At 39.8% G+C, this 23,169-nt stretch overlaps 1 protein-coding gene across 1 annotated transcript in view; it reads right to left on the bottom strand.

The window, feature by feature from the left end:
- LOC132485372 (zinc finger protein 474-like) overlaps positions 1 to 22,925 on the bottom strand; it is a 34,500-nt gene extending 11,575 nt beyond the window's left edge. Inside the window, exon 1 of the mRNA XM_060091884.1 lies at positions 21,903 to 22,925. Coding sequence (XP_059947867.1) covers positions 21,903 to 22,925 — 1,023 coding nt within the window. The remainder of the gene's footprint in view (positions 1 to 21,902) is intronic.
- Positions 22,926 to 23,169: the final 244 nt, after the last annotated feature.

Here is a 23,169-nt window from a genome sequence, read left to right as displayed (position 1 = left end):
GCTGACTCACTTTGTTATACAGCAGAAACTAACACACCATTGTAAAGCAATTATACTCCAATAAAGATGTTAAAAAAATAAAACCCCACATGAGGTACCATACCTTACACCATTCAAAATGGCCATCATTAAAAAGTCTACAAATAACAAATGCTGAAGAGGGTGTGGAGAATAGGAACCCTCCTACCCTGTTGGTGGGAAGGTAAATTGGTGCAGCCACTATGGAGAACAGTATGGAGGTTCCTCAAAAAACTAAAAATATAGTTGCCATATGATCCAGGAATCCCACTCCTGGTCATATATCCAGAAAAAAAACTCCATAATTTGAAAAGATACATGCACCGTTATGTTCATAACAGCACTATTTTCAATAGCCAAGACACAGAAACTACCTTAATGTCCATCAACAGAAGAATGGATAAAGAAGACGTGGTATATATATGTGTATATATATATATATATATATATATATATATATATATATATACATACACACACACACACACACACACACATGCATGTGTGAGCGTGCACACACACACATACAATGGAATATTACTCAGCCATAAAGAAGAATGAAATAATGCCATTTGCAGCAACATGGATGGACCTAGAGATTATTGTAGTAAGCGAAGTAAGTCAGAAAGAGAAAGACAAATACCATATGATATCACTTATATGTGGAATCTAAAATACAACACAAATGACCATATCTACGAAACAGAAACAGACTCACAGACATAGAGAACAGACTTGTGTTTGACAAGGGGGAGAGGGGGTAGAGGAGGGAAGGGTTGGGAGTTTGGGATTAGCAGATGCAAATTATTATATATAGGATGGATAAACAGCAAGGTCCTGCTGTATAACACAATATATTCAGTATCCTTTGATAAACCATAGTGGAAAAGGATATGAAAAATAATATATATATGTATAACTAAATCACTTAGCCATACAGCAGACATTAATACACTATAAATCAACTATACTTCAATACAATTTTAAAAAATAAAATAAAAATAAAACTGAAAAAAATTAAAAAATTAAAAAAAAGAAAAATAAAGGCAGGAGGAACAAGCATGATTAAAACACCAAGGTGTTAGACTTTATTCTATGTATATTTATAATTGGGGTAAATATAAATGGACCAAAGAACACAATTAAAAGGCATGGATTGACAGACTAGATAAAAAAAAAAAGCAAGACCCAATTATATGTTGCTTATAAGAAACACATTTTATGAACATAAAGACACAAACTGATTACAAGTAAAAGGAAGGGAAAAATTCATATAAACATGAAGCCAAAGAAAATAGTATGGCTATATTATTAAAATGTAATTAAATTCAGAGGTTGGAAATGTTTCTTCCAGTTGTGAAGATCAGGGAAAGCTTTAAGGAGGTAGCATTTGAAGAATGGGTAAAATTTAGATCACAAGGGCTGGGAAGGATGGAGAAAGATTTTGGAGGCTGAGCAAAGACAGCATGAGCAAAGCCCCATGGACAGGAATCTGAAGGTTAGTACAGAGAATAGCAAATAATTCAGCTTGCCTGATGCTCAGTGTAGTGCTGAGAACTAGAATCAAATAAGTAGGCGGTGGCCATGCTGTGAGCAACCATGAATGGCAGTCTAAGATCTGGATTTTGTTTTGTAAGTGATAGGAAGCTGTTAGGCAGGGAAATAACCTATAACTTCACTGCAGGAAATTCTGTTTGGCTGTATATAAAAGGAGTAGCAGGGCAGCATATCTTTGAGAGCTTGAGCATTCATGGCTCTGGGGTTAAGTAAATCATGGGTCCAAGAGAACACCAATGTTTTATTCTAAATAACAGGGAAGATGGTGATGTCACGTACAGAAAGGGAGAAATCTGGAAAGACAGGTTGGGGAAGGAGAAAGAAGAGATTCTGTTCTGGACCTGTTGAGTTTGATGTGTTAGTAGAATTTAAACACAAATTAGTCCAGGCAAAATAAGAAACAGAGGCCTGTAATTCAGGATTAGTGGGATTCAGAACTGTTCGCACAGAAAAGAGGTTTAAAACCATAAAAATTCTAGAAAAGGCATATATAGAGAGTGTATGGAGAAAAATTCCCAGGAGAATATCTACAATAAGGAGATCGAGCAAGAGAAATTGCAGCCTAAAAAGATAAAGGTTCAAGTTTGAAGTTAAAGAAACTTGGGCATGGAGAAAAAAAGACTCCCTTCAGAATTCTGGAAACACTTCTGGTTCCAGAAAGTTGGTGCCATCAACTCTGTCAAATGCTACAGAGAGTAATGGGTGGCTGAGGAAGGCAGGTAGATCTGGTTAACAGTAGGTTATAAGCCAGTGACTTTGGATAGTTTAGTTCCAAAAGAGTAATAAGAATAAAAACTAAATTGTTAGGAGTTAAAGATTAGGTCAAGAAGAAGAGGAATACACTTTCCAAAAGTTTGCATAAAGAAAATTTGAGAGATAAGTAGAGTTAAGAAAGATTTGGTTTTTTTTGCTGTTTTGGGGATAGGAGTGTTTGGGATGGAGAATAAGAAACCGTAGGCCTGGGAATTCCCAGGCAGTCCAGTGGTTAGGACTCCGAGCCTCCACTGCTGAGGGCCTGGGTTCAATCCCTGGCTGGGGAACTAAGATAAGAGAAAAGGGATAATCAATAGAAAAAGGTCTCTGAGGAGGCAAGAGAAGATGGGGTCAAGGGTGTAACTGGAAATGGGAAGGGGAAAAGGAAGAAAAATAAAATAGGTGGAGTTAGAGAAAGATTATTGTAGAGAAGCGAGGCACTAGTGAAGCTAATATAAAATGAATTTAGTCTTCTAAGTATAAGGCAAAGTGATCTTTAGAGAATGAAGAGATTCTGATTCTGGGAAATAGAATAGTGAAAAATACTGGGATTAAGCACTGTGGGAAATAGTGATTCAATTAGGGAAGAATACTCACAGAATAATGGAAAAGGCCCAGTTAAGTTGAGCTGCAAGAAATTGCAGTGGAATTAAATGAACTTCTGCAATATTTCTGAAGTAGCACTGGGGTGGCATGAAAGCAGAACCAAATTAAGTTGGTCGTGTGGTCTCCACTGGGGAAATAAAACATGGTGAAATGTGTGCATGCTTTAGAATCAGCTTGCTTTTAACTAAGACTCTTAGGGGTTACATCTGCAGTGGAAAAAGCACAGGGCAAGATCAAAATCAGAAGGAAACAGTTTTATGACTTCTGCATGCCCGAACAGAAATAACAGATTCTAGATGAGTAAATCCACATTTAATGCAGACCAAGCAAAATGGAAAGAAGAGTTCCTTCCGGGATGAGCCAAGTCTTTAAAAAAGCACATTGTTTGAGGAAAAATACTTTTATTCTATTTTTCTATACTGACCTATGTCAATATACCACCTTAATCAAAAAAATGAAATAGTTCTTTATCTTTCCTTCTTATTAGCCATGTAGCAATGTCTAACACTTGAAAAGTGACTTTATAAATATTTAGGGAATTCAAGACCTAAGAGAAAGAGTAAAGCAGAAGTAATAATCTTCAAAGTATCCAAAAGTTCCTTCTTATTTTTCTATGTTTATTTACTTGAAAGATTAATTAGATGCAGGTTTTTGAAGTTTGAAAATAAGAAGTTATTCTTTTTACTTTGAGAATAATGAATTTCTTAAAACTCCATATGGAAAGTATGAGCCAAATGTAGGATTTAACCAAGCATGTAAGCAAAATAATTTGTATGGGTCATAAATGAAGACATTCATGTCACATTGTCATAAGGCTTCTTCTGGAAGGAAAAATTAGAAGAAAATAGGCAGACACAGAGGCTAGAAGACAGGCACAAAATAACTTACAGGGATGTGGGAGAAAATTAATACCATAAAAAGGCTAAGATATTCTATATTATATTTTCCAAAGCCTGCCCCATGCTCTATATTTGTGGGTGAACTGCAGTTGAACTTGCAACATATTCCATATTCTTAAGTTTTGAGCATCTTGCTCCTAAGCCACGCTCTAGGGAAATGCAAGCAACCCAGACACACAGCTGAAGAGAAAAATGCATCCCCATGGGTCTGAACAGAGATAAGAGAACCTCTTTTATTGTCCATTAATTTCACAACTGTCAGTCTGAAACTTCCAGAGAAAGCTGAACAATCTCCAACTTGTGGTTACGGCCACTGCCAAGGTTTTACTCTTTAGCCTTTTCAGTGTTTTCAGATGGAAGTGGATGAGTGGGGGATGGAGAGGAGGAACAGGAAGAAGAGACCATATTCCAGGTGGAAAGGGTAGACGGCTGCTTCTTGGCTAGTGTGCTACTGGGACTCGCATAACTGAGCAAGGCAGGGTGGCGGAAGGTGTGCCCAGGGGGCTTGTCTACACGGGGCCTGCCAGGGCAAGCCAACTCCAGGAAGTGTAATCAAAGGAGGGCAAAGAGGAAGCCAGTCAGTCTAAAGTTTCTGCAAAGCAAAGGATTAGATCAACAGTTCTGATCTACATAAGCACTACATAAGCACTATTTCTGATGTGAACTGTTTTAGGGGGGCAGCTAAATGCCCCTACACAGCAAGTTTATTAGGGCTCATCACATTTTGCCCTTGTTCTTTCAGTTTCCTGGGAAAGTCTGTTTAGGTTGGATGTAGCCAGAGGCACTTGAACACTTCAGGGGAAGTTTTCATATGTGTATATTTCTTTCAAGTTGAATTCACTAACTTTCATATGTTTTCAATCATTTTTCTGGCCACCATTGGAAGTATTATTCTATTTTCCACACAGCATTTTTTTTTCTTTCTGTTAATGTCTCTTCTTTGTCAGGAATGCCTCATGTTCAATCTTTTAGGCCAGGACTGTGCAATGCAAAGGGAAGTGGACATTTAACAACTTTTCTCCTAATCAGTGTAGATGACCTGTCATCCATCCATTCTTTTTTACAATTTGTAATATCACCATTGAATCAAAGGGGAAAGAATAAGGACCAAGGAAAGAAGGTGGTTTAGTGGAGAACCTTAAGAGAGGTGTTGATTGAAGAGGAATGGACATAGTTCCAGAAAACCTAGACTAGGATACCTATTTCAAATAGCTTCACATAGCTTTTGATGACCTCCCTGAGTGCTCAGGCGGAAAGAAAACCACAGTGAACCACACAACTTATAGAAGGAAGCTTATAGAAGGAAGTATAGTAATTGGTCAGAAGGAAAAGATATTCCTATCATTAAATACTATTGCATGAACCTTAATGAAAGAGACATTAAAAACTAAAGTAGAAGTTATGACTAGTAGATTTGGTCATTTCTTATATTAATCCCACAATAAATACTAAGTAATAATAGTGCGAAATTATAGTTGTGTGATATTATTTATAGGAGACTTAGGAGAACATGCTCCAGTGATGTAGCTTTTGGGAGCTATGTTGTGAAATATTAATTAGTAATATATACGGAGCCATAAGCCCCTTTGAAAATATAATGGTTGCAATGGCCATCTCCTCAGAAAAATGCACATGTACAGAGAACTGTGGATATGATTTGGAATGATTGGGGGACTCCCTAAAACCCATCCATTAACCCCAGGAAGTGAGATATTGGGCCTTTAGTCAGAGCCAAACCTTTTCTTTCAAATAGATGCTCCTTTGTGTAAGGAGCCATTTGGCACCATTTAAATGCCTCTAAAAGTACTGAACTGAAGCCTGCAAGAACTTATGAAATATACCACCTCTGGCTTTAGGAAGATCTTAAGTTCTGCTTTGTGTAAAACAGCCCCTAATGTACCTGTTGTCTTGACTAAGTATTAATAGTTCCTTCTTTTACTCTCTAAAATGTCCCCGTTTCATCAATAAATTACACACTTTTGAAAAACATCAATCGATAACATATAAGCAATCAAGAGATGAAACAAAAACAGCAAACAAAAAAAAAAGCTCAGAAATATTGAAGCTGTAATCCATATGGAGAAATATAGATTTATAAGAATGGCAATGAATCAATTTAAACACAGAACTAAGGTAAAATGACTATAGAAATTATGGTTAGGGAAGAGAATAGAAAAGCAACACACCTTGACAAATAAAAATACCTTACTTACAAAAATTGGCCACAGAAGGAGAGGTAGGTACAAGGATGTTAATGGTCCTAAATTCTCCACCTTTCATGGCAAACAGTCAATTAAAGCAGTATACAATTGAAATATAGTTAAAAAATTTTTTCATATTCTTTAATAATGTATCTTTGTTTTTTAGCATTAGTGGGTCCTTTAAAAGCTAACATTCTTTTAGTGAAGAAATATTTTTCTGAAGTTCAGCAATATCATAAGTTTCACTTTGGTTTCTTTTTGTTGAATTCAAGTAAAATTAAATATATTACCTCTATCAATAATAACTTGAATGTGATGATCTCATTTCTATGAAAACCTGCAGGTCTATTTATTTGTATGTTATTTACATAGATGTCTGGAATGATACTCACTAAGGTCAAACTAAGCTGGGGTAACTTATGCTAATTTTATACTTTTATAACAGCTTGAACTTTTGTAATGAACTTGTGTCATTTTTATAAGAATAATAAAGTAATAAAAAAGAATGTCAACTCCCGAGTCAAAACTTAAGCAGAGATTAGGTAATAAAATCAGTCCTAAAAGGAAAAATCAAGTGGAGACCCAATTGCTTTCTGAAAATTCCTTAAATAACTGATAAAAGACGATATTCAAGGTATTGAATATAATACAGTTTAGTAATGCAACCAATTAGTAACTGGAATTAAAATAACATTAAGAATGAATACACTTTTGCATAGCATAAAAGTACAATGCAAAATGAAAATATTGACAATATCTTAAATTACATTATTCCAATACTATTTTATTTTGTCAATGGTTTATAGTTGAAAATACATTAGTTAAATGCTTGCATGATGTAACTCAACTGAAGTCCTAGAATTCAGCACTATTACTTCAAAAAGCAGTAAAAAGGCCTGGAAAAATAATCTGAGGACAGGATTTAGCACGAGTCTGTTTCCACCATAAGATGATCTAAGTATAGCTCTTCCTAATATTTTCATTTTATTCAGGCTTGTTTCCCTAGCTTGGCTGCATTCACCAAAAAGTGAATTCACAAATAACTAGATGGGATTGTAGGGTATGAGCCATCTTATGTTGAAAAGTGACAGCCAAAAAGATGATTTGGGAGATGGATGGACTGAACCATCCCCTTGGGTCCTGTGTCACCCACTGTGGCTGGACTGAAAAATCATCGTATAATATTCAGCATCCCAACTGCTTCCTCACCCTGTGCACTTGACTAAGTTTTGTACAAACTTGGCTGGTCTGATTTGATATCAGGAATTTCTGTGGTTCTCTATGACTACAGAATAAAGTCCAAACACTTCAGACTGACTTCATTCAGGCCCAGCCTAAGCTCCATGAAACAGGTCTGCTAGCCACACCAAACTCAACATTATTCCCCAAGGTAGAGGCCACAGTCCTCTATTTTATTGCCTCCAAGGATTTATTCATCTGCTCCTTCCAACAACAAGCATTTAAATTGAGTATATACCTTCACCCTGCTGGAGGTTATGGGGAACCCCAATCCTTAGTTTTCCTTAGTAATGGAGACAAGCATGTAAACTAAATTAGAAGGCAAAATTTATGTGTCATGATACAGAGACAGAGTGCTATAGGAGCCTGAAGTAGGAAGAAAGGAAAGAGTCTTAACCAGAAACCAGTGAGGAGGGTGATAATTGAAATGGGTTTGTTGAATGGGTAGAATTGTACTGATGTGGGCAGAACTCCCTCAAACAAATTGCCCAACAACATGACCTATTCAAAAACTGCTTAACAGTACTGTAGTATGTTAACATGAAAGCTTTAAAGTCCATAGTGGAATAACTGACCAGAGGAAGTGTGAAAGCAGGAATTGGGCTATTCAGTACAGGACTAAAACATGAGTATCAGACCTCAAGAATGCAGTCAAAGATCAGCACCTTTTCTAAGGGTCTCCCTGGCTTCCCACCTTGGTCCTGACCCCAGACTCCATCCTCCTGTCATTAGAAGGTAGCCATGCTTCAGTAGCTGGGGAGGGATTTGACAGACAGTACTAGAAGCAAATACTTCCTACACCAAGAGAGCTGCCTTGGCCATGTGAAGGCACTGTATTATGTGGGAGTCAGGCAGAGACTGGGCAATGAAAAACAGTAATGGAAACTGTCTTGACTGTGTTGAGACCTCAGTTCAAAGATGAGGACCTTTGAGATAGAATCAGATCAAGGAATGGGCCATATGAGGCAATTTATACTTTTCACATATTAAAACACCTTGATTCTTCTGTATTGAAAAAATGTAAACTGGTTGTCTGCACTGAAGTAGGCAGCACTCTTAAGTGATAATAAAAACTCTAACGCAACTGGAAACGTCCATGAATAGATAAACAAAGTGTAATTCCACCATTCAATGGACTATTACTTGGCAATAAAAAATAACTACTGCTACCCACACCAACATGGATGAAACTCAGAATCATTATGCTGAAAGAAGTCAGACATAAAAGACTACATTTCTGCCTGATTTCATTTATATAACATCCAAACTAAGCTGTAATGGCTAAAAATCAAATCAGGGGTTATGGTGGTGACAGGTATATAAAACTTTCAAAACTCATTGTATTGCATGTGTTTAATGGATGGAGTTTATTGTTTGTATATCATTCCTCAGTGAAGCTGATTAAACACCACTCATGCAGACCTAGTTTAGTGGAGTATTTTTGCATCCCCCTGCTCACGCAATGCAGTCAGTTCAAAGTCAGCAATACACATTGTCAGATGAAATTCCAAAATCAAATAATGTGTTTTAGGGTTACTTTTGCCAGAAACTGGAGAATATTTTTAAGTGATCTAAATTCTAAACCCTTTAATTTGTCGCCCAAGAAATTCTCCAGTTGAAAAAAAAAAATACCATGGGAGGAAAATTAAAAAAAAAAAAAAAACAACTAGAGAAAATTATAAAGTGTTTTATTGAGTTTCTTTTCCAGGACATTAACATTTTTGCCAGAGTAAGTGCAGTGGGTAACAATTCCATTCACATACAATTTCATCCAGAAAATCCAATTTTAGAATGTCAGGGCCTGAGCCCCTGCACCAGGGATGGATAGATTAAAAGCAGGGCTAGCCCTCTGTGCCCATGTGTATGGCATCTGGCATTTGAAACATAACTAACGCCAGTTTCTCATCTTCTAGTAAGAGAAAGTTCAAGGTCCTTTAGTATATGAGTGTGTGTGTGCGTGTGCACACACACTCACATGCACGAGCATGAGTACCTGTGCACAAAAGACAAGTAAGTTAAGTTAGTCGTTTTCCTCAGTAAATCTCAGGGGTACTGTAAGGCTCTCTTTGTATCACACTAGTCATTCCACTACATTTTCCCTGGCTTTGCCTTTGCCCTCCTTTCAGCCTCCAATGATCATTTCCAGACTCAATCCCCTCAGGAAGAAAGAGAGCTGAGAGCTTTGCCTTTAAAAGGTCACATGTACAATTACCTCCCTGCTACCAGGGAACAAAGGAAGCCTCGCACATTTGCACATTGTAAGGCCATAGTTACCTGGATTTATTTGCTGTCATTGAAGCAGTTGGCCTGTTCTTTTCAAAGAGGCTATTTTAGTGGGTCTGGGCCTAAGCAGCTATATCAAAATGTAAAAGATGTCTTTTTTATTACCAAATTATGTATGTAAATAAAATGCCTCGCTCTTTCCCCCAGGTAACATGCTTCACACATTACTTAGAAACAAACACTGCTGAGAGTTTAATGGTCCTTTTTCTTCCTTTTAGGTTGCATCATAACATCCCTGTAGCAAAACAGCCACATACCCTGTGTTCATTTGGGGACATTCATTAACCTAAGAGTCAAAGAGAAATCAAAGAACCCAGAGGTGTGAGAATGTCCTGAAAGGGAAACTATCCCTGTGGCCTGCACCACCACTTTGAGTAAATTAGAAAAAGATGCCCCACCTTAAGACATTTTCAAACCATCTGGTTGTAATGACACAAGTCACAAGATAACACAATTTAAATATGGTGGCCATGGAAAAGAATACACAGGACAATCCTTGCCCTGTCTCAGGACAAGGCCTAGAATTGGCCCTATAGGTTGATGTGTACTTTGTTTCTCAGATGGAGCATGACTGGTAACGAGCCAGTCTGTAAATATCTGGGTTGAATCAGAGATTTTTCAACTTCGTGAAAGCCAATAAAGCACTTGGATTCTAAATATTGACACTGAAGTTGCACTGTGAGTGGAAAGAAACCAGAGACATCTGCTGAAAACACAGCTGAGACTGATTCAGCAGATGAGAATGGCACTAAATGGAAATGCGTTTGGAGGAAAGGGCTGTCTCTCAGGAGGTGGTTCAAGTGTAGCCCAGATGCTGTTGCTCAGAAGAATGTTCTGATTACAGGCAATGTGCAAGGCACTATGCTAGGGACAGAACCGGGAATTGGCCCTAACTGTGGGAATGATCGTATTTAAATTCACCACCTTTATTTGGGAATATTTTTTATTTTTTTCCTAAGCTCTTTGTCTGAGGCAATAAGTCTAGTTGACAGATCCCTATTTGGTGTGTACAGAGCCCATTCCCCCTGAAATTAGTCAAGAAACAGGGGCAGGGGGAGAAAGGGGCTAGCTGAGTGGAGTAAGCATTCTTGACTTCTTTGCCCATTGATATGTTTGAACTCAGTCAGACTGATTAGTTCTGAAGACTACTCTCCAGATGGGAAACCTCTCTAGGGTCCTGGACTTTTTGTGGTCTTGTAAAATTTTTAGAAGCTTTGGCTCCCAGATATCTGACCCACAAGAATCGCCTCATTGTTCTGGAGTCTCCCACACGTGATCCAAATGGTGTTTGGCAGCTAGGGTGAGCTACCCTTTGCCCCGGCATGAAGCATGTGTGCCAGCGGACCCTGTACTCAATCACTACACAACTATGTTGGTCCCCTCATGGGTCCTTCATGACCCAGGCTGTCCTCTTTACAGCATCTCACCCAGGCTACCCCATGGAACTATGTCCCCTCTGTTTTACACTCTGGATCTCAGATTGTAAACTGATGGACTTGCCACCATTTCAGCCAATGGACTTCCAAGTTTTATTTGACTGGCACAAAGTTCTTAAAAGTTTCCAGTGTGAATATCCTTAGGTGGGACTTACTCTCCAGCATAACACAGGCTCCACCATTCCCTATGGCCCTACATGCAGCTGCCCAAACCCTGAAAGCATATGAGCTTGTGACTTAGAGCAGCTGTTCTTTCACTCCCTCTCTCCACTTATCTCCCCAATAAAAGGTATTTGCCTTACATCTCATTTCTAAGAAATGAGCTAAACTTATGGTTAATCTGTATTAATATGCTAACAGCTAGACATGGTTTGCTACCTAGCTAGGGAATCTATGCATTTTAGCTGGAATTTCCTATGGAGTCAGTGCTTTGAGTCAAAGGACTGAATCTCTGGCTCTGGGATTTAAAAAGTAGGGAGGTATTTTAGAAAACAAATGCACAGTGGTACATTAGCAATTGTCACACTGAAAATTACCTGCTCCCTTTGAGTATAAGCACTTAGGCACTTTGAACTTGACAGGAGGCTGGAAACCTGTCCTTAGGCAAAAGAAAACTCTCCATGAAGGGAGGAGGGTCCAACAGCACTTCCACACAGTAACTGTGCATAATCCTTAAGTCATTTACTTGCTAGAGGATATTTTGCTTCCCTCACTTCTAGCTGGATTCCAGTTTGTCAAAAACAGAGCCAATCCTGCCAGGGTCTGAGGGAATTGTTATGTGACTGTGCAGCTTTTGAATGGGTATCATTCCATCAATAGTGTTCCTCTTTCTGCATGACAAAATTAAACATAAAGAATTTGAGCCATAGCTGCTGTTTTAGATTTTCCACACTCTTGATCTCTTCTATTAGGCCAAATAATTGAAATGTCTGTGGTAAGTGCACAAGGCATGTCGTAGAATGCAGTAAGGTTAGATGGGGAAATATGAGGGAAAGTTTTTCTTCCCTGTACTTGTGGAAAAAAGAGTAAAACCTCTTTTAGAAATCCATGTGCGTATTACAATATTGAAAATGTCTGACCAAGTAGCAGCTAACAGTTACGAGGCACTTTCTATGTGCCAGGCCCTGTACTAAGCACTTAACATGTTTTATCTCAATACTTCTCATAATAATCCTCTGGATAAAATGTAATACCCCTATTTTACAAACTAGGAAACTGAGGTACAGAGCTGTTAGTAAATGGTGAAGTTGCTTTTCACCCAGACAGTGGATCTTCAGACTGCCTGTCACTGCACTGCTACTGTGAAGGGAGCACAGAGGAGATGACATGTGGTGGTTTGTCACACACGATCCCAGGTCTTTTGTGGGTATTCTCACATTTAAGCTCTTGCCTGCCGAACTGAGGCTGAGGGAAGTAATTTGTTCAGAGATATGTGATTTTGTTGTGCATCTGTCAACTGATTCCAGGTCTGTTTGATTTCAGTGGCTTCTGGAAACATGAGGAGTAATGTCATCCGTCATCGGCAGAGTATCACGCTCTGCCTTATGTGTCCACAGTCAGCCATTGCATGGGATTTGAGAGAAACCTATAAAATTCCTACTTCTGCTCTCTCGACTACCTCAAAAGTTCATTCCTTTGGATTAAAATACTTTCTCCCCAGATCCTCTTTCAAAATGCAAATAGTCTTATGCGAGAGATTTTTCCATGAAGAATTTTATCAGATTTTCCCAACCCCCTTCCAACAGTATCAAAATATGGGGGTTGGTAGGAGCGGGGAAGATGCAGAAGGTGCTGAAAGGGAAAGGAGATCCAGGTCACCCAAAGCCATTCCCAAAGTCAGAGTTTTGCCTGTGGCCATTTAAAACACAATTTCAACAAACTTGACTGAGACTGAAAGTGTATAATTAAGTTTCCATTCCCCCAGGCATGTCCTACACACGCGGACAAAGTACTAATAGCATTTTAATATATAGGAGTAACTCTGTAGTTCAGTCTCAAACCTCAACAATCGCAGAGTTTGATTGTCTCAATACCACTGGTATTTCACATTTCACATTTTCAAACAATCCTACCAAAATGTCACATCTGGAAGGATCATTGTTTGAAATTGTTTTTTGGAAATCACTGGATGCCACGTAAAGGAATTTTCCAATCTAACCTGTCTATTGGCCAACTATTAGAGAGTCTGCTATTTGTGATTTGGAGTTTTGTTTTGCTCCTTTTAACAATAAGACTTAGTCATTCATTTGGAAATGCTGCTAACATTAAAGTATTTTCATGTTCCTGATTTTTTTAAAACAAACTGTTGGTATTTTGAATACATGTTTGGCATTTTAGCTATTTACTTCCTTGTTCTAACATACAAAGGCTGAAAAATCTAAGTCAAAGTACGAATTCCAAATTAGTTTCTGTTTATGAAAGGAATACAATTTCTTAGCTGAAGGTTTTTCTTTTTCTTTTTTCTTTTCACATTTGAGATAGAAGCGTTCTTTTCTGATCCCTTGGAAGGATATTGGTTAGAAAGTGAGGTGTTTGAGATATTGATTCAACCTCTTGGCAAATTCTTGTAAGAATGACTTTCCTTGAAGAAAATGGATGTGTCCCTGGTGTCTGGTTCCTGTGATCCTCAGTTTGGCACCAGGCCTGACCTTCATGGTCAGATGGCTCCAGGTCACAGGGTAAAATGAAGCAATGGGGACAAGAAAGGAGAAACCTAAAAATTGTGGCAGACACAGTTTTTCCAGCTGCTATAGTTAGAGAGAAAAAGAGTAAAGCATAGGCACTATCTGACCTGGAACTTGGAAGACAGGTTATTTCCCATGACTGGTTTGTCTACAACTTGTATGCTAAAGGGCCCCCAGCTCTGGGGGAAGGCCCAGGAAAGAAGTTTTCCAATGAAAAGAAGAAAAATATCATCTTGGATATAGGACAGAAAGGATTCTAACCTTAGGAGATAGTTTTGTTCTTTGGTCGTTGTCTTTTCCTTTTCTTTTCTTATCAGAGTTTTTGGTCCCAATCTCTCCCTTTCCTCTCTGTCTCTCTACCCTCTGCCTCTGATTTCCTGAAGCTTTAGGTTGGGACCAGTGATATCTTTATGTTTTTACCTTTTCTGCTTAAACAAAGGTAGCCAGGATGTGAGAGCTGCTTGGGGACTTTTAATGACAGCATTATGGCATCAGAGTTGGTGCTTGGAGCAGGATTATTGGAAATTTATTGATTTCCTCCATTTATTAGACCCTTCTTCAATTTGTAGGACATCTCTCTCCCTATAAGACAGCCTCACAGAGGTAAATATGTGAAAGAGACAATGGATGTAAGAAGGAGATGAATTACATAATATAAAGGGAAAGCAAGAGGTGAGTCCTAAGTCAAATTCTCTCAATTTCCACCTATTCATAAAGCTGAACTTGTCCTCACATCTAGCAGTGAGAGTCTGTTCATAGGACAATCACCTCCGTTTCAAGAGGAACTTTTTCAAGGTTGTGTTGCACTGCCTTTGGTGGAGGTCTAAGAATTTTGGGAGAGATTTTAATTGTTGACCTTGGAATTTGGGTTTCTAAGAACTATGTATATCCATTCGGTCATTACATAAAGATTTCCTAAGCATCTATCACTAGAAAATGTGGATGTCTGTGTGTTTGGGGCTGGAAGGAGCGAGATGGGGGTGACATGAAGAGCAGGCTTAGGAAGACACATGAAATCATTTAAGCTAGAAAACTTATCTGAGGGTACAGCATGTTGTAGTTCTGTTCATTTTAGGCTTGAAAAATACCTGAATTTATAATATGTGATCCTCTCTTATCACAGAGGTTACCATCAGTATTTTTCTTTTCAGAGAAGCAGAAATCCACATATTGGAGTACCAATGCAAGGACCACTTATTTTTGCTTTCATCTTTGGGCTCTGAGAGAGGTAGCTATATCTATTATGGTCTCTCTCATTATGGATATGTACGACATACGTATAATTATAATTTGAGGCTGATTTTTAAAAATGAATACGTTAGAGTGTAATTTGTACAGATGAATATTATTCTTCAAATTTTTATATTAGGAAGTAATATATATCAATTTCATTGGTGATGTTGTTGCTCTCACATCAGATGTGTAACTCTCACCCTCAACACATATTTCACACACGCTATATACACACAGATTCCTTTGGGTTGGTTTCTGGAGCCAACAGGGCAGAAGGGAATGCTCTTGTTACCTTAGAGTTGCGCTTGGTACACCTGAGAGCCATGGGATCCTAGAATGCTGCCCTGATATTCAGGCATGGTTGGCACCAAAGAAAGATGAAGAAATGGCACATGGAGCTGGATATTAGTGGCCCAGCTGGCAGCATCATCAGGGGCTGGTTTGTGAGGTCGAGCCTGGTTTTCATGATCAGCACTGATGAGCATGACGAGGTGAACTAGGGCCACTGAAGATGGCTATAAGGATAAGAACCCACAGAAGGATCACACTGAACTTTTTATCTACCACCTCCAAAGAGTTCCAAGTCATGCTTGTGTTTTGGAATTAAAGAGGCAAACAGTTCTAGGAGCCTGTCTTTATTTCAGAAACTCAGTTTAACTGAGGGCATGAAGAGACAAAGGACTAAGTAGACCCTTAAGATTCACTTTTCCCTCTCTCTTTATATGTCTCTCTTTCTCATCTGATAGGCCTGATAAGCTTACCTGGTATTTCACTGAGAAAATATAAAATCTAAGCTAACAGACTATAGCTCCTTCGTCTTCCCACTAACAACCTACAATCTTACCTCCACCTGCATTCAACCTCCTCCTGAAATGGAGAAGTGTCCCCTCTTGTTAATCCTCTCCCTTTGCACAGGCTGGGATCCCACCTTGGTGTCCATTTCTCCTCCAGGTTTTACATTTGCTCCTATCACCTCTCCTGCTCTCTACTGGATCAATATCCAGCATATTCAAATGTAGTCTACAAGCTCCCATCTTCTAAGGGAACCTCTCTTAACCTAAAATCTCTATTTCTAGCCTACCCATTATTTCTCTTCTAGTCTCTAAGCCCAAGTTCTCAAAACACATCCTATGTTTATCATCCATACAGTCTGCAACCCCCGTCACGACTCTGAATGTGTTCTCTCCAAGTGTGTCAAACTAAATCCACATTGCCAAATCAAATAGATTTTTTGGCCTTCATCCTACTCCAACCTTCATCCTACCTCTGTGCATTGCGTACTGTTTTCCCCACCCTTATTCTTCACATTTTCTCCTGTCACAACTTTCAGGGCACCATGCTCTCAAGTCGTTCCTCCAGTGTTTCCAGTCACTTATTCTCCAGCTCCTTCTCCTCTAACCCCTAAATACTGCAATGCTTCAGGGCTCAGCCCTGGGTTGATTTTTCTAGCCCTATACTCATTCTGATGACTTTAAATATATATTAACAATGCACAAATGTATATCCCAGCCCAATTCCTCTTTGGAGATGCAGACTTATATATTCAGCCTGACTTACCTACTTAGATATCTCACAAGCATTTTGAATTTGCTATGTCCAGAATGAAACAATTGGGCTTTTTCCCCAAGAGCCTACCCATTTCTCAAGTTTTTCCCATTATAGAAAGTGACACAAGCAGTGCAGTTGCTCACGCTAGAAATCTTAGTCATCCTTGACCCCCTTCCTTACTCCTCCACATCCTACCTATTACCAGGTTCTGCCCATTATACCTCATCTCCATCTCTGCTACCAACACCCTAGGCCAAGCTCTCATGTGCTTTTACCTGGATTCCTGCAACAGCCAAATAACTGATGTCCCTATGTCCACTGGGCAGCTGGCAGAAACTGTGCTGTTTCCACAGCTTTATCTTGTGTGCCTACCCCCTCCCTTCATCACACTCTGGCCACATGTGGACTTTTTAGTTCCATTTTAAGATCTCTCTTACCTCAAGGCCTTCATACATGCTACCCTTAGCCAGCATGTCTCCTCCTCCTGTCGTTCCCATCCCCTCACATCCTGACTATTGGCTAATGCTTTCGTACCTTTCATGTCTCAGCTGAAATGTCATGAGGTTGTCTCTAACCAAGAACCTAAATGTCCACCTCCCACCATTAGACACTGTCACATTACAATTTGAATGTTTATATTTATTTTTATTTATTTCCTATCATTTCCTCCATAAGACTAAAAACTCCAGGAGATCAAGGACTGTGTCTACCTTCTTTATGACTCTATACTTAGTACTTAGTCCAATGCCTAACAATAAATATTTATTGAATGAACAAACTTCTGTCCTCTTTGTCTTGCTTAATTAACACTTATAAGCCTGGCAGCATAGCCATACCCTTTTGTACCACACATATGCCTCTCTCTTTAGTGACATAAAAAGGTATTGTTCTTTGGAATTAGACAGATCTGGCTCTGACACCATTTCTGAGCCCACTGTGTGACTTTGGGCTACTTGCTTAATGTCAGTTTCCCCACCTGGAAAGTAGGGAAGTAATATCTGTCATATAGTAATATTATGAGGATTAAAATGAGAACATGTATATGAAGTACTGATCATAAAGATATTTAATAAAAGTTACTTCCCTTTATTCCATTCCTCCTAATAAACTCCAAATACTTTTTACCTGACACACACACACACACACACACACACACACAACACTTGACAATGTGAGAACATCCATCCTACCCTGCTGAGTCTTTCTGATTGTGACCTTCCCACTGACAGGTTTGCCTTTAGAGAATGAGATATTTAGCTATGGAACATCACTGATGATATTAAACCAAACATATAACTGTAGCCCTAAATAATCTGAGTTTGTATTATAAGGGCACGTTCTCAAATATGAAGGTAACACAAAGAGAAAGGCAAAAATATTTTTAAGTGTAGAAGACATTACATTAAAAGAAACCACCAGATGGCAGCACCCGATGCTAGAGATGTGTCTGATGGGATTTTAGTTCAAACCTGAGCATCAAGGATGCCAAAGGTAGCTTAAAACTACATCCAGAGAGACAATTTTTTATTAAAAAAAAAAAGACATTCCCTAAAGAAAAATAGTGCCTATTTTGTAATATAGTATAGGGTTTTTAGAAACAGTGTTTCACATGTTACCAGAAAAATACTAAGAAAATAACCCTAAGCATTATGTAACTAATAAAAGGTAATTAAACAAATGCTTCATTTTAGGTTGTAGTTATATTTAATTAACTCTGTCAATCTGTGTTCCAATTAGCCAGAAAGGCCTTAAGTCAAAGAATGAAATACTATCAGCTTATAGAAAAGGGAAAATTTTCCCAAATATTAAATGTAAATATTAAAATGTATTCACTCATATTAAAATAAGAGGTAATAGTGACCTCTATTCTTGTATACTTCTAGCATTACTTAGACCATTGCTTGCTAAAACAGACATCAAAGGGTTGCATTAAATAAATGCAATATTAAAATTTAAAATGATAATCTATAGTTTTCCATATTATGCATCAAATTTCACCTGGAATTAACACTACTTTTAAAATCTTGCTAAATTGGATATTGCTTGTTCAGGCTTTCCTTCTTTTAGAGGAAAAAAGGGGAGTTTGAGGTTGCTCTGACACCATATAATGGGAGAGCAACACCCCAGGCAGTCACACCTTTTATTTGTTTTTTTATTTTTAAACATCTTTATTTGAGTATAATTGCTTTACAATGGTGTGTTAGTTTCTGCTGTATAACAAAGTGAATCAGCTATATGTATACATATATCTCCATATCTCCTCCCTCTTGTGTCTCCCTCCCACCCTCCCTATCACACCCCTCCAGGCGGTCACAGAGCACCGAGCTGATCTCCCTGTGCTATGTGGCTGCTTCCCACTAGCTATCTACCTTACGTTTGGTAGTGTATATATGTCCATGCCACTGTCTCAGTTCATCCCAGCTTCCCCTTCCCCTTCCCCATGTCCCCAAGTCCATTCTCTCTACATCTGCATCTTCATTCCTGTCCTGCCCCTAGGTTCTTCAGAACCATTTATCATTTATTTATTTATTTAAAATTCCGTATATATGTGTTAGCATACGGTATTTGTTTTTCTCTCTCTGACTTACTTCACTCTGTATGACAGACTCTAGGTCCTTTTAAATAAAAATCCGCATCAAGGGTTTTATTCCTCTTACATGCTGCTTGGGATCCTTCACAACTTCACTGTGAGATCAGAGAGAGTGAATTCAGCCCTACATTTTGGATGAGAAGCAATGGAACAATTCAAGCCCATTCAGTGGTGAGAGGGCAAAGCAGAGCTGGCACAGAATGCCCATCGAGACTTGGAGGAGGATCGTCTTAGCAGCGTTTGTTTGTTTAGATTTGATTGACGGGTAACAGGACCATCTGTGTCATCAGAGAACTGAGCCAATCTATGTAGGAGGAACATTCCGAGCGGAGGGTAATCCACTCTGCCAGCGAAACAGTCACTGTTACCCAACTGCAATGAGTTGTTTCCAAGTTATGTGATCATGATTCTGAAAATATTTTTCTCACCTGAGTTCACCACAAGATTGAGCCCCCTGAGAACACTGGGCAAGACTGCTGATTCTAATCTGAAGTCAGATCAAGGATTCTAGAGGGAAATTGTTCTGATTGACATGAGAAGAGAGGAAGCAAACATCTGAACTGAAAAAACAATGCATGTGTCTCACAGTCAGCCAAAAGCTGGCCGCCACAGGCAGATGAAATTCTGAAATCTAATAATGCACAAGGCAGTGATCTTTATGGAAATGAATGATTCACTGCACTATCTAAATCTTAAATGATACAAAGATAGAAAAACAGCAATAGACAGGGTCAAAATGCAACCAAAAGAGAAAACTACACCACCCAGGAGAGGCTTTCTGCTGAAAGCACAATGCAGTGGCAAATGTCTTTTCAAGGCAAGGGATAAAGTCTGTTGGTTCAAGAGATCTTATGCCTCTCAGAAGACTAGGAGTTTTCTCCATTTTAATGAACCCAAGCTTGCTCCAAATCTGGCAGCTAAAGGGACCCTATGTTGGATGACATTTCTATGCCCTCCACTAAAGCCTGTGTGGTCCCCAAAAGGGCCAGCACACATCTGATGGCAGTGGGTGCCAGTTTCTCACTGACACGCACCTTTTCAGAGTTGGTCATACTCTGACAGAGCTGTGTCCTCTAGATGCCCCTGTTCCAAAGGATTCCTTCTACTCTGATCTAAAAGCGCAAGTCACCAACAGCCCTCACTGGCCTCTCCTCCTGACATTCTTCCCTCCAGATGACTGAGTGAGTCAGGGGTGTCCTCTTGTGAAGCCGGGGGCCCAGGCCAGCCTCTCTCAGCAGTCGTGACTGAGTGAGAACATGCTATGCTCAGCCTGCTGGCTCCACTCTTGGGAGCACAAAGTATGTGTTACAGCAACAAGCACGAGAATTCTGACCACACTCTTTCCTATCTTGAGATCTGTAATGAGAACACTTAAAGCAAATGCATACAATCAGGAAACAGGGCTGAAAGTCAGAACACTAGTTTCAGATTTGTGGCTCTAAGACATGGATTCTTTTGCTCACTTAATCCAGACCCCACACGTTTTGGAAGAAAAGCAACAGCCAGAAGATGAGAAAAACAGTTCATGTTTATGAGACCAGCCTGAAGCCCATGCCACACTTACGAGTTCGGGTTTTCATTCGGCAAAGAAACTAGCTGTTCTTTTTCAAGTTCATCGGAAAATATGCCCATTAGTCTGACTCTTCAGCTTTAGGCTCACTGCCTTGGAACCTTCTAAACCAGTAAGTGAAAGATCTCATTTAAAGATTTCATTTTAAACATAGAAGTTAGGAAAAAGTACCCGACATTTGCCAAAGTAATTCAATAAAAGAAGTAACGAAGAAAAAAATGAAGTATGGCTACCCATCCCCCAATCCCTCTGGTTTAATTTTTGCAATAGCTTGGGTAACCTTAGTTTCCTGAGAAGAGTTCATTTAAAGAACCCCTGCAGGTGGGACATTTCAAGTAGCAAATCACAGAGAAAAGACTTTGACCACCTCCTATTTCTCACGACTTGATGCTCTGTAAGGTGTGACACCTGGCAGCACAACCACTTCCCTGGCTTCATGGAAGGACAAAACACATGGACCACACTCTATCTTGCATCCTTCCCCAGTCCTGGTTGATGATGAAATTTCAGGTGAAGGCCCAACAACATTTCACCATACAGGTTGGGGATCCCTGTGGTCATGGTTATTTACAACTGCCCAAGTCATGGCCTGTTGTCTGACCCAAACACAGGGTACAGAGCAGCAGCGGAAACTGAGCACTTCCTAGATCCATGAACACACATAGTTGGCTTTGGGTCTGCACTGGGGTTCATTCCCCAGGTACTACAACCATATAATTGTTAAAAGAAAACATGCTGCATTTTAGAGCATGTTTATTTCTGCAAGTGCTCCAGTGTTTAATTATGCTAAAGTCATCTGGGGTTTTTGACACAGATTTTATTTTAGTACGATAAACTCAGTATAACCAGCATTGCCAAAAATGAATTCCTAAGGTAGATGACTAAAATAAACCAGTAATAAATATTGGCTGTTGGAATGGGAATTATATCTCTGTAATGTAGACACAGCATTACTGACTCATTTTCAAATAACAGTCTCTCCCAAGGATTATTGGTATGAGGGATCAAGGAAGAAAGAAGTCCATCTCTCTTTTAGGCAGCAGAATGGAAGAGGACTATGAATCCACCAGGCAAGGGTGTTTTTATGTCTACTTTGCCAACAGAGATATAGCCCTGGAGTCTGACAGGGGGTCAAGTTAGGCTGTACTGAGGCAGAAATAAGGCATTGAAAGAAAACATCCTAGGAGTTGAGGGAGCTGATTCTGGGGACATTTTTCTCTCATTCCCCTGGAGGCAGAATGTACCCCCCAGACCCACCCAGTGCGTATCATGTGGCACGAATTACCTTATCAGTCACAGTGGGTACTGCCATGTTCCTTTGCTGCTTGGAATTAGTGGACTCTTTGAGGCCACCTTTAGTCCATAATGTCAAATCCTGAACTTTTGGCCCACTAAGTTGAGCTGTACAACTTCTCTGGTGTACCAGAAAGCTGTCAGGGGCAAAGGTCCGGCTACAATTTGGGCAGGGTACGAGCTGAGCTCGACTTGGCCCCTCTTGGTTGGACTGTCCAGTTGGAAGGGGCTGAGGCTTCCGCGGTAGTGGCTGGCAGAACTCCCTGGGGAGCTGGTCATTTTCTATTTTCCACTTTTCCAGGCATTTGGGCTGATGTATAGGAAGGGACAGAGTGCCAAATTCCCTACCACAAATGTAGCAGATGAGAGCCCTTGGTCGGGTTGGGATGCCACCAGAAGCTTTCTTGAGAGCAGCAAGATTATCAGAACTGTTGGGGTTTGGTGCCCTGGGCCCCTCACCCTTCGGCTTGCAGCTTCTTTGATGAACAAGAAGCCGATCTGGCAAGAACTTGCGACCACAGGATTCACAGGGCAGCAGCTGAGCCTGGGAACTCTGGAATGCTGCCTGAAGATTGTAGGATCCACTTCCACTGAGAGGCAGTGGTTTGGAAGGTTCTGGCCTCCTCAGGTGCTTGGGCAACTTGCTGTTTTCAGTACGCCACTTCTCCAAGCACTGGGGCTTGTGAATGCCAAGCGATTGGGACCCAAATTCTCGGCCACAGATATGGCACACCTGGAACCCGGGCCTGCGGGATGGAATCACAGGGGGGCTGGGCTGACTTTCCAACATAATCCTCCTACTGGACCGTTTTAGGAGTATTACAGTTCCAGGTCTATTTTTCTGAGGGTCCGTCTTTATTTTTTCACCAGGATTGACATGCTCTATTTCTGGCAAAAAGCTAGAATGGCATGCACTAGATAGAACAGCTTGGTTTATAAGGAAGGTAGGCTCTTTAGAATGGTGGAAAGACTGTTGCAACGTGTTGGAAACCCTTTTCTCCTTTCCTCTTTCCATTAACAAAGAAGTCTTTCTCTAGTGCTTGCTCTGATTTCAGGCCAGACATATTTTGGGCTTCTGCTTAGAGAGAAGGTTAGTCAGGTTGGCTGTTCTGGGGTTCCACATTGTAGCCAGTACCTTAGACCCAAAGACAGTGACTCAGAGCTTCATTGCAGGGCAGCAGTCTGGAATGCTGGAAAGTCCCCATGAAACCTCAGATGCCTCCAAGATCTGCAGGGGAAACATAAATCAAGAAGTTACC

Source organism: Mesoplodon densirostris, chromosome 3 (assembly GCF_025265405.1).
Source record: "Mesoplodon densirostris isolate mMesDen1 chromosome 3, mMesDen1 primary haplotype, whole genome shotgun sequence".
Lineage (NCBI taxonomy): Eukaryota > Metazoa > Chordata > Mammalia > Artiodactyla > Ziphiidae > Mesoplodon > Mesoplodon densirostris.
Note: the sequence above shows the minus strand (reverse complement) of the source record. Positions and strands in the feature narration are given on the sequence as shown.